Raw genomic sequence first — 12,660 nt, forward strand, 5'->3', positions numbered from 1 at the left:
TCCTCCGTAGTACCAACGGGGTGGTGGTGCACATTCGACGGCACAGCAGAGGCCAGATGGCACACATGGCACACATGACCTCTGTTGTGCCACCGGATTTGCACCGCTGCCCCCGCCAGTACTGCAGAGGATTTTAATTCACAGGGTTACAACCAAACATTGTTACCGACCTTTTCTATAATCGGGTTAGACCAGCACCGAAAATGTCTATTAACCGATCAGTCCAGTATTTGGCTTTAATTGGTCAAGCCTACCAGTTCATAATATCAAGCTAGCATTTGACGCCCCTACTGAACTAAATCTAGAGTTCGGATCTGCTCCTGCTTGAGGATGGTGGGTATAAATCTGAACCCTCTATGGGGCATTGGTCCTACAGCCTATGGTGAGTTGGGATCGGTCCCCACTGCTCCCATGTGGGTAGCTGATCCCAACTCCAAATTCCACGGTCGCATGTTCTTGTGGACCCAAAATCTATGTCTCAGAATAATGTTGTATATGGTTTTATATGAGAAAAAAAAAAAAAAAAAAAGACTCTGATTCTTGGCTTACGTGGTGTGGTGGTCTACAAAAGGAGTCAGTAACTGCTTTAGCTTTCTCTGTAAAGTCTCTCTGGTCTCACTCTCTAGTCGCTACTGGTGATTTTGGTGACCAAAGACGAAGATTGTCTTAAGAGAAAGCGATCCTTGAGTCTTCTTTATCTTTAATTCACAGTGAAGAGAAATTCTTTCATCCACAGTGAAAGAGAGAATTTCTTTAACAATTTCATCTCTTAATCCGCAGGTTCCTTCTACCAAAAAAAATAAAATCCGTATGTACACAAAATTTCCTTTCAAATTGTTTAGATTAGCGGAGAGAGAGAGAAGACTGAGAGGATAGAGTGAGGGAAAGATCAAGCTTTGTTTGCCAATAATGGCGCAGAAGAAGTATATTTTTGAGGTTGAAAAGGCAAAGGAATCGAAGGATGGAAGGCCTTCGGTAGGAGCGGTTTATCGGAGTGTGTTCGCTAAGGATGGGTTTCCGCAGCTATCTTCAGGATTGGAGAGCTGCTGGGATATTTTTCGGTACGTTTTTTCTTTCAGTTTATCTATGAATATCTCTCTACTTTTGATTTCTATTTCCATGGAAGTTTGTTTCTTTTGGTTTGTTAATTCGTAATTTGGTGCAGTCTTCCAAGCTTTGATGCTATGCTTCCTCTGCTATGCTTAGCAAGTTAAAGTTTCTTCTCTTTACATGCTTTAAGAGGATCACAGTATTCTTAAACTGTTCTTTTTGCGAAGAGAAATTAACTTGATCGTTGGTTCTTAGTTCATTGGAATGGTTGGATTACATTCTTTCTCTTTTTAACAGAAAGAGATCGATTTGAGTGTTGCATGCAGGACTGTGTTCAGTTTAAGTGGATTATTTATAGTATTCTTCAACTTTTCAAGGGAAGGAAATTGATTTCATCATTGCTTCCTCGTCTGGAAATGGATGGTTGGATTACAAAATATGGCCCTCCTTCATGTTTCTTCCTCCCTTTCCCCCTCTGTATGGAATTGTCTTCTCTTCTGTGAATTGCAATTCACAATTTCCTGAAATCTGCTAGGTTGTTTTGGTAAATAACAATTGGGCCCCCAACAATTTATTTAACCTTCACTTTTCTCCATGGCAAAGAACCAGAGCTTCCACACTAATTTTCACCGACTGTCAATTATCAACCATGAAGTTGAGCTTAGTATCCAATAAACATCTATCCTATGGGGAAATTTAAGATTCGTTTTATTCTACACCAAGCAGGGATTTAAATCACGGTACCGGTAACGGTATTGGTCTCGGCCGATACTGATACTGATATGGATTGGCCGTTTTGGGTGGGATTAGACCATTTTCCCCTCAGATTTGGATTTAAGAAAAAAAAAAAATTCAATTTTTAGACTAAAAAATCTGGAGATGCTAACACCATTGACCTATACCGGTATTGTATCAGTATTGTTCTCCAGCGATACAGATACATATCGGCTGAGACGCCAATATGATACTGATCATTAATACCATGATACCAATTACCAAGCGCTGATGATGCTATGACTTTCCAAGTCTGTCTTTAGTCTTTACTACAATGCAAATCTATGTTAGACAAATGTATTGGCCATATCCTGTACACATGGAGGCATGCATTTCCATCAAAATAATTTGAATTCATAGTTGTCCTCTTTAAATGCAGTCTGTCAGGTTAAATTTGCTGATTTTTTTTCCAAATATCTCCAATTATGATATCATTTTTCTGAAATATTTTTGTTCAAATCTCAGATCCCAGTAATTTGAGTGTAGTAGGTTTTTATTTGCTCACATAATTAACAGCATAAATCATCAAAAAATATGATGGGCAGTGTCATTATGCAAATAACTTAAAGCCATGATATGCATATCTATGTGCCTCCTAATCATGAAAATGTGACTCATACCTGTATTAATTCCTGTTACATAAGTCCAATCTCAGTATATAGTGTTCTTTTGGCATTCAAATTCAAAACTACTGATGCATATACCAGTTAATGAACTTGCATTCTGTTGGCTATTGTTTCTTGAAAGCTTGACGGTGAGTCATTGAATGCCTTGAGTAGTTAAGAATGTCTTCTTGTTTTATTTTTCATGCTGATATATATAACTAATATTGTTGTGTTCCTTTCACAGGTTATCTGTTGAAAAGTATCCTGCAAATCGAATGCTTGGTCGTCGAGAGATAGTGAATGGGAAGGTACATCTTCATTAGGAATTCTTATTAGTGCTTCTTCACATAGTCTGCAGCTCTCCAGTGAACCATATCTTTTAACTTTCTGTTATTACCTTTCAATCTTTATAATTGTTACAAGTATTGATTTTGTTATTTGCAGGCTGGTAAATATGTGTGGCGAACTTACAAGGAAGTATTTGATATTGTCATGAAAGTTGGACATTCCATCCGTAGCTGTGGTGTTGAACCAGTAAGTTGCTACTGTTCCAGATAATTGATTCGTTGCACACAACGACTTGAAATTACCAATCCATTAATAGTTTTTTTTTAGTTCAAGCTCAGGCTTTCAAGTTGAAGACACAGGTTGAGTTTGAGGGTGCCTTCTTTGTGTGAAAAAGGCCGAAGGTTATGACCGACCCCAAGCTACCCCTCAGGGGACCCTGTAAAAGTGGGACCTGCTCTGGGCTATGGCCCTTAAAAAAATTCTTTATGTGGGGCTGTCAATCTTTTGAGTCCATGAAGTGCCAAGTCCTATGCCCATCACAGAGCAAGGCTCTGTGAGTGACACACTTTGCAGAAGCACGTCATCACATCTTCACTTGTCATTGATATCAGTTTGGAGCAGCCCCACAAATGGCGCAAGCATGGAGGAAAGGAGAAGAAGATCAAGCCAGATCCGCCAAAACAAAAAATAAAAAATGTATAGAGATAAATTTTTTATTTACTTTTTTGTAGAATTAACAGCTAACTTTATTGGTTTGTAGAATAGAATTTCATTTTGTAAGTACTTTATAACTCCAATAAATTAGATCACATGCCGTCATGGAAGTTAAGGTAGAAGTGCAGAACAAATTTCATGATGACGTCCTACAGACCAGATTGTTAGGATGGGCACAGTCAATATGCCCAGATTTTATCAATTTCTGTGCAAAACTGATACCTAAAATCTAAAGCTGGAGTTCAGGAAATGGAAACCAAAATCAGATCTAAGAACAAACTATTAAACGAGTAAGAAACCTTTAAATCATGCTGGACAAACATGTTTTAGAAGTTGGTCATGGATTACTGGACAAGGCTTTCAACTCTTAAAATGTCTTCTACTGAAATTTATGGCTGGGAAGCGACGATTCTGCAGATGAGGTTTTGTTACTGTCAATTGTTCCACAATCTTTTTGTACTGTAGGTCTTGACCTTTTTTTTGTTTTTTTTGAAATTTCATCTGCCCTTGTAGTGGACACCTGCATGGAGCATGAAAATGACAGTTTTATTCAACATCATGAATTGGTTTGGAGAAGTGTGAAAACATTGAGACCTTTATACATCTTGTGTTGATCGAGCCTGTAGTTATATAATACATGGAAAGATAATCAAGCATTATCCATACTTTCTACTAAAAGGAAGGTTTTTTATGTCTTAACTGCCTTACGTTCACTTAGTGCACCTTACCATTTTATTCTATTATTTGTGAATTAATTTTGAGTTTTCTGTCCTTTCGTTTTTCATGTTGTTTGTTAGAGAAAACACTACTTCTCCCCTATTTTAGATTTTCCGATGATGAATGACATTCAGCATTTCCTTCATTTAAGGTTCCATCATCGGGATTCTCTCTATGGGTTTCATGTAAATGGGAAATTTAACAATTGCATCTCCTCTCTGTTTTCAAATTTTCTCTGATTTGAAACGATTTAGTTCTTGTCATCGCATGTTTTTCTATTGCCAGTATGTGTTTGATATCCTTTTATGTGTAAAATATGTCCAACTTAATCTTTTTTATTTTCTTTTCCCCAGGGAGGGAGATGTGGTATATATGGTGTCAATTGTCCCGAGTGGATGATAAGTATGCAGGTGCCAATTTGCTTTCCATACTTGTGATATTGTCTTCTCAATTAGAGTTTTGGCTATAAGTTTAAGCAGTTTTTGTCCTAGTACATTTCTTTCTCCTCCTTAATGGTATTATGGTTTCAGCTTCTTTCTTTTTTTTTTCTTTTTTCTTTCTCGTGATTGTTCTGCTTACATGGAGTCAGCATTTTTAGGTCAGTATTGTTGATTTTTGTTCTGTTACTGTTTTGATCCTATGTACATCTTGTTGAGATTTATTCTAATGCTACAAAATTTTTGCAGGCTTGCAATGCTCATGCACTTTATTGTGTTCCTCTATATGATACTCTTGGTATGCATTTTGGGCATTTTCTGTGACATTTATATACAAGTGTATTTCTACAGATGATGTCCACTTACCCATAAAGTTGCTTACGTGCTTGAAGTTATTTCATTAAATATAGGATATCTATACCTACTGATCTGAAGCTTCATCGATCGTGAAGTTTGGGTCTGCTAAAACTGTAGTTGATGAAAATTTGATTATTTTCTGTTATGATTTAGGTGCTGGTGCTGTGGAATATATTATATGCCATGCAGAGGTTTCAATTGCATTCGCAGAAGAAAAGAAGATTCCAGAGGTAGATGGTATTCTATGTTAGCATTTCAGTTCTGGAATAAGTTGGTTTTGAAAAGCTTTCAGGGGGGGGGGGGGATATTTCCTCTCTTACATCTGTTTGTTTCATATGTTTACAAACACTGGAAATTTTAGCCAAATTGACAATTTATGTGGCTACAGGAATTCGGTTCTGTTTGAGGCACAAGTTCATTCATACAGTAGTTTTTCTGTGTAATAAGTATTTACTTGTTTGAGATTTGAGAAGTATTAATACATGCTAGCAATGGAGTTCCCAATTCTCTATTGACATTTCCCTCATATATACTAGCAATGTAGTTTACAATTCTCAATTGGCATTTCCCTCTTTTCAGCTGCTGAAAACATTTCCAAAGACAACAGAATATTTGAAAAGTAAGTTAACTTTGTCGATTTCTTTCTCATGCTTGATGCATTTTGTTGTATAACCATTGATACTTTTCCCCCCTCTTTTGTAGCGATTGTGAGTTTTGGCAACGTTGCACCTGAACTAAGAGAAGAGGTCCAGAAGTTTGGTTTGGCAATATATTCATGGGACGAATTTTTGCAACTGGTAGGCTAATTGGTTCAAAATATAAATCTTCTCGTTTGCAATTGTTTCATGACCTCACGGTCAATATCCTCATAAAAAGTTCTCTCTGTTGCAGTTATTATTGTAGTTGCTGTTGCATCTCCTTTTTTTCTTGTTAGTTTGTCTAATTTAATCCAAAGAGTCAAGAAAATGTCAGTGTTTCACAAGATTATTAGTTAAACAGGAATTTCTTAACTGCCTTATTTTTGGGTTCGGGTTTGCTGTTTCCAACATGGTGTAGATTTTATGCTTGGGTGGTACTTTCTCAACTTGATGCAAAAAGTTTATGTTATAACTTCCCATGTGGTTTCTTATGCATATGAAGCCCCTAATTTTTTATTTCATTTTGTACTCTGTTTTATCATCAGGGAGATGATAAACAATTTGATCTTCCAGTGAAAAAGAAGTCGGACATTTCTACAATTATGTATACAAGTGGAACAACTGGTGATCCCAAGGGAGTACTGATTTCCAACAATGCTATTGTTACTCTTATAGTGGGAGTAGAACGGATGCTAGAGCGTGTGAATGAACAGGTGAGTCATAATCAATTTAGTATTTGTTTCATGTGCCATGTGTATAGATACAAATACTATTTGAATCTTATCAGTTTCTCATGGACTTTCATTTTCGTAAGTGTTACAGTTGACTACAGTTGATGTTTTTATGTCCTACCTTCCTCTGGCTCATATCTTTGATCGGGTGATTGAGGAGTTGTTTATTCATCATGGTGCCTCAATAGGATTTTGGCGTGGGGTAAGTTAATTACAGCATATAATTTTACCTGGACAGGATACATTTTTACCTAGAATGATTCCAATTTATAAATTGATTATTGTTTTTATTTTCAGGATGTCAAATTGATGATTGAAGACCTTGGGGAGCTAAAACCAACTATTTTCTGCGCTGTTCCACGTGTGTTGGATAGGATATATTCAGGTAAATTTGGAAAAAATTATACTTCAGTGTGCTAAGTTATGCTATTCTCTGCTTCTCCGGTAAATGTGCACTTAATATCCACTGATTATTTGTACGAGGGGTAGTAGACATTCTTACGTGCAGTGGCATCACTGTTCAACTCTTTGTTGATCATCCATTTGTTACATTAGATGAGATAAATACATGTTCACATTTTTAGTCATTGGCTTAATTTTATTCAGGTCTGACAGAGAAGGTATCTTCTGGGGGATTCTTGAAGAGCACATTGTTTAACATTGCATACTCATAGTAAGTTTCTCCTCATTGTTTTAATTTTTTGTAGTCAAAATCGTTCTGTTCTGTCCCCACAAGCTTTGAAGCCCGTAGTGACAGTTTTCTGCCAAGCTGGGGGATTTTATGGAAAATCTAGTCTATCCATCTATTTGAGTACATTCTGGATTATATCTATATGATGCCCCTGTTCGAAGTCAGGTCCATGCCACTCCTGTTGCATTTTTCTCCAATCAAAACAGCCCATAAGGCTAAGGATTTTTACTTCTCATTTAAAAAGGATGACAAAGCAACTCTCTCTTTTCCATATGGCAGAAGGTTATTCGGATAAGTTTGCAACATGGAAGGAGGCAGACATGGCATAACCTATTAAACCTATTTTGTGTTGCAGTTCAGCGGCCACATGTAAAATCCCATGCTTAAATAGGCTTAGGGTAGGCCTAACTATTTATAAGTCTAGGCTAGTGCTTGCTATCTAGAAGATTGGACCGGACCCCATCATCAGGGCTGAAGTTGAAGCCTAGCCCTGAAATCTGACCAAGTTGTGCTAGTAGCCCTTGATTTGAGCCATATGGAATCCGTTAAAACTTTTGAATAGATAGGCAACCATTTGGATTGGGCATATTTCAATTTTGTGGTTTCAACTTTGTGAACTACCTTGTATTTGTCTTGCCCCTTTTACTATCAGCCATAAACCACCTTCCAATTCAGGACTAACATTTTATAGGTTCCACCTAAGAGAACTACTTGGCCAAAAGGTTATGCAATCCGATGGTTTCGACCATCCAATTTTAATCTTCCATTTTAATGTTGAAAAAATTCTGCGAATGTTCCAGAAAACAGTCTGCAGATTAGATGGTTAAAGATAGCCAATTATTGGATCCTATTCATAAATAGTTTCTTATCAACAACACTGATGCATGGCCAGAATTTCTGTTTAGGGATTGAAGTTTCTTCATCTTTCCAAATATGAAACTTCATCCTACCTTTTATCTAATTTTTTTAAGCCCTAACTTCTCATGTCGAAGCTCGTGTAACTCTAGTGAAACAGGATCCATCCCAAAGTAGTTGTGATAAAGCTTAGTTGAGTATTGAGCTGGGTGGTCTTTGTATACTGCCTTGGTACTTAACAAAAAAAAATGTTCCAGTAGCAGTTCAATATGTTCCTCGCTTTTTTTTTTTTTTTTTTTTTTTTTGGGTGGGGGGGGGGTGGGGTTATAATCAGTTGTTTGTGGTTCATTTTTATTTACTCCGATTTTTTTTCATCCATTCTATAAACCAGTTTTCAGATTTTTTTTGTGAACTTCTTGATTTACCTGCAGTGTATAGTGCACACCACTTCATTTTCTGGTTTTTAACCTACAATATGCAAATGTTGCAGCAAACTAAATAACATGAAGAAAGGGTATAAACATGAGGAGGCCTCTCCACTTTGTGACAAAATTGTTTTTGGCAAGGTATTGGAAGTGCAAAACTATATGTTCTCTAATTTGCTGCTTACTTTTGCAAGAGTGAACTTCCTAAAATTTACATGGCAGTCTTGATGATTTTCATGACTTAGTCAGGTAAAGCAAGGTTTAGGAGGGAATGTACGACTCATTTTATCTGGAGCCGCTCCTCTTGCAAATCATGTTGAAGCTTTTCTGCGTGTGGTGACATGTGCCCATGTCTTACAAGGATATGGTATGCAGTATTTTGAAAACTCGTGTCGTTGAAACCATTTTCCCCCCTTATTTTTTTGAAGTGCTATTTTATTGCATTGATTTCAATTACCATGGCTGTAATGTTATCTGCTGAAAGCTTGATGCTCTCCAGTCATTTACAGGTTGGACATTTAGTTTAATTTTTAGTGGGTTTTATCTAGGGGATGGATATATTAATGCTTCAAAGGTGCTATTCACGAAGCATGAAGTATTCTGTTGGGTAACTGTTGTAACGCCGAGGGATGAAATTCCCATCCTTTGTTGTATACGTGACTTATGCTTCAAAGTTTAATTTTTTATTGTTTTTATTTCTTTCCATCTTTTTCTCGGCACTTCCATGATCTACATGTTGTGTCTAAACATGGGAAGGATTAGGTGACTATATCCGGACTCATCTCCTATGCTAAAATGTCGGTTCTATGAGCATAGCACGCATGATTATCATGTGGACAGTTTATCAGTAGTTAAGCTTGTTTCACTGTTCCCTCAAGGCCATGGCCTAATGATTTGCACTGTTAAGATGACCCAACTGTCTGACAAGGGGTCATCAATAATAGGATTTGCAATGTCCAAAGTTCAAGGCAGAAGCATACTTGTAGCATAGCTAGGACAATTCCTTGGCAAATTTCTTGTTTATGCTTCACATTGATGACAATTTGTCATTTGTACAACATTCATTTCATGTGTAGAGAATCCACAGTGCATCACAACTTTTGAAAGAATGAAAATTCAAAATAAAAATGCTAAAAAATTCTCAAATTAAGTTTGTGTGTATCATTGCCCTCTGTATTTATGAGAAATCTTCATGTCAATTTGCTTATGCTAAATTAATGTTCCTTTTAATATTTTGGCAAACAATAAACCAACTCGATAAATTAAGTGTGATCATAACTACTTGAGGTGATCTTTATGAATCCTGTTCTCCAAGTCAATTGTATCTACCACCAATGTCCTGGAAAATCATGCATGAATGAAAAATGTTTAGTTTGATAGAATTTACTTGCATCCACCTGTATTTTGTGTGTGTATAGTACTAAGATTCCAAATTTTTATCTTGGAATTAGGGCCGCACCTTGTCACCTTCTGCCTCAGCTTATGATTCCTTATGTTATGAACCATGATGGCAAAATACCAAACAGATGAAGAAGCTGCATTTTGTTACTAAAATGCATTGAATACATAATCTGATTTTATGCAGTTCCTTTTTATCAACCACTAAAAATTCGGAATGGGGTATGGGATTGATCTCCCATCAATTCTGATTCGAATCGGCTCAGAATGGGCTGGAATTGTCCTAGAATTGGTCAGATTTTATCAGATTTGGTTAAACTTGGTATGCTAGGAATCGGGGTTAATCAGAATCGGTGTCAGTCGATTACGAGTCTAATTGGCCGATTCTGATCTGATTTTTAAAACCCTGCTTTCTGTTGATGTAGCATCAACTTGTCCCAACTTTGCTGCTAATTATTTGAATACAAATAGCTGAACTATGAGAAAATCCCCATATCTAATCAGACCTCAGAAAATACTATAACCATACAATCCATCATTCTCTTGGGCAATCAGGGGAAAAGATGTGTGCTGTTACTCAATCAATGAGGTCTCTCCATGGATTGTTGCACTTGTCTGATCAGTTAGTTATGTGAGACAAAGTGTACCAACATTTTTTCTCTAGTGTCCATAGGACTTTGATGATATCCATATCACTCTTGAATGCTAATGACCTTTAAATGTTAATATAGGCCTGACGGAAACATGTGCGGGGACATTTGTCTCCCTACCAAATGAACTATCAATGCTTGGTACAGTAGGACCTCCTATTCCAAATGTAGATGTATGCTTGGAGTCTGTTCCGGAAATGGGATATGATGCCCTTTCAAGTACTCCACGGGGAGAAATTTGTATACGGGGAGGAACCCTGTTTTCAGGATACTTCAAACGTGAAGACCTCACCAGAGAGGTATTGATTGATGGATGGTTCCACACAGGTTTGTCCATCTCGGCATCTATTCTTCAATTATTTTGGGTTTTTATATTTGCAAAGCTCTGTTCTTCATCAAACTTGTTCTAATGACCTTCTCTAAGCAGGAGACATTGGTGAGTGGCAACCAAATGGAACCATGAAGATTGTTGACCGCAAGAAGAACATCTTCAAACTTTCACAAGGAGAATATGTTGCTGTTGAGAACCTTGAAAACATTTATGGTCTTGCTTCTGCTGTCGATGCAGTATGTCTCTTATTATATTGATTTGATATTTCTCAGAGTGGGATGAATCCCTGTTTCATTTTAACAGATCTTTGATATCTATATTCGAACTTTAATTCTTCTCTTCATTCTTTTTCTGATCAAATGAATTTATTTCTGTAGTTGGCTTTTATTGTTCTTTAATCTCAATGTTTCGTTTTTCCTCTTTCGATCCATGATCTCTCCATTTCAGATATGGGTTTATGGGAACAGCTTTGAATCCTTCCTGGTTGCTGTCGTCAACCCCAATCAGCAGGCCCTAGAGCGTTGCGCTGAAGCAAATGGAATAACGGGGGATTTTATTTCCCTCTGTGAGAATCCCAAGATTAAGGAATTCATCATTGGAGAACTCACCAAGATTGGGAAGGAAAAGAAGGTTTACCTACTTAACTCATAATTGTTAATAAATTTGACCCCATTAAGAAGATGATCTTTGTGAACTTGCAAGAACTTCCTCCTAACTTATTAATGGTCTTGACAGTTAAAAGGTTTTGAGTTTATCAAGGCTGTCCACCTTGACCCAGTGCCATTTGACATGGAGCGTGATCTTATAACCTCTACCTACAAGAAGAAGAGGCCTCAGTTGCTGAAATACTATCAGGTAAGCTTCTCTTGTCCTTTCAGTGTAACCTTAGAGCATACTATCAATACTATGCTGTATACAAGAGACATGCATCATTTCATTTTATAGGTTTCTCTGAATATTAATATTACATGGCTGGTGTATTATGAAGTTACTCGGTCAAAATTTGATCTTCTACTGTATTATTCTTGATTATTTTAGATGTCTGTTATGTCTGGATAATGTTATCCTTAAGTTACTTTGGCAATCTACCAAAAAAAAAAGTTACTTTGGCAATCTTGTGGAACTTAAAATATTAACATATTGGAACTTCTATTCACCCTTGTAATTCTTGTGCATTCTCTTTTGACCAATTTGCCCCAGACACCTTTGCTTTTGGTAAGGCTCCACTTGTTTCCAAGTGAAAAGCATGTTAAAAGGGAAACTTTCTGGTGAAATCTGTGTAAAAGAAGAGTACTTTTCTTGAGTTTTTTCCTTTTACATGGTTCTTGCCTGAAACAATGCATAGAATTTGGTGTTGGCGCCTGGTAGATCAACTCTTTGATGGAATATATCATTTAGAGTCATTGATTGTAGTAAAATGCTCAGAAGAAAGTGCATATAGAATATTCCTAAAATAAGTTTTTAAAAAAAAACTATAATTTAGAAATTGGATCACAAAATTGGTACATGGCTTGTTTTCTTGTTGCCTTGTTCCTCTTGAATCCTCAGAATGGTTATTTGTATACTGCATGGTCTTTGCTGTCTAACTGTTCATGCTCTGTAACAACCTTCTGGTTCATGTCTCTAAGAGACGATCATTGGAATTTGGAATTTTAGTTTCTTTCCATTTTGCGTGTACATTTATATGCTGCTGCTGACTGCAACCCATTTTGACAGAGTGCTATTGACAACATGTACAAAGCAGCAAAGTGAGCATTTGGCCCTGCTGGGGTCGAGGCCTGATCAAGTATTTGTTATTGGCCTTCAAGTCTTTGCCTCACATCTTATTTGGTATAAAAAGAGTTGCTTTCCCCTCCCCTCTTTTTCCCCTATCGTCTGACTTTAATATATGTTCATTATTCGGGTCAGATGCTAAAATTAAGTCTTTTTTGTATATGATTATTTAAGTCTATTTGTGAACAAATGTGTTTAAAACAATGTAAATGTATATTGCTCTTCC

The 12,660-nt window shown here is 36.8% G+C and overlaps 1 protein-coding gene across 1 annotated transcript; it reads left to right on the forward strand.

The window, feature by feature from the left end:
* The first annotated feature begins 828 nt into the window (after positions 1 to 828).
* On the forward strand, positions 829 to 12,498 carry LOC122664905 (long chain acyl-CoA synthetase 4-like). The gene is made up of 19 exons (XM_043860931.1): positions 829 to 1,061; positions 2,674 to 2,737; positions 2,874 to 2,963; positions 4,502 to 4,558; positions 4,835 to 4,883; positions 5,096 to 5,172; positions 5,522 to 5,561; positions 5,645 to 5,739; positions 6,126 to 6,293; positions 6,403 to 6,513; positions 6,609 to 6,696; positions 6,918 to 6,984; positions 8,348 to 8,423; positions 8,532 to 8,649; positions 10,412 to 10,657; positions 10,758 to 10,897; positions 11,109 to 11,291; positions 11,397 to 11,516; positions 12,378 to 12,498. Exons 1-19 carry the CDS (start codon positions 910 to 912, stop codon positions 12,411 to 12,413), a joined length of 1,977 nt encoding a protein of 658 aa, XP_043716866.1. The 5' UTR covers positions 829 to 909; the 3' UTR covers positions 12,414 to 12,498.
* Positions 12,499 to 12,660: the final 162 nt, after the last annotated feature.

The sequence above is a fragment of the Telopea speciosissima genome, chromosome 6, assembly GCF_018873765.1.
Source record: "Telopea speciosissima isolate NSW1024214 ecotype Mountain lineage chromosome 6, Tspe_v1, whole genome shotgun sequence".
Taxonomy (NCBI): domain Eukaryota; kingdom Viridiplantae; phylum Streptophyta; class Magnoliopsida; order Proteales; family Proteaceae; genus Telopea; species Telopea speciosissima.

Bases quoted from the DNA above. Each gene is read 5' to 3' on its own strand.
- LOC122664905 (XM_043860931.1), top strand. From the start codon at position 910: ATGGCGCAGAAGAAGTATATTTTTGAGGTTGAAAAGGCAAAGGAATCG. The intron at 5,740-6,125 runs GTAGGCTAATTG...TTTTATCATCAG, and splicing joins GGGACGAATTTTTGCAACTG to GGAGATGATAAACAATTTGA. The intron at 6,985-8,347 runs GTAAGTTTCTCC...CAAATGTTGCAG, and splicing joins TTTAACATTGCATACTCATA to CAAACTAAATAACATGAAGA.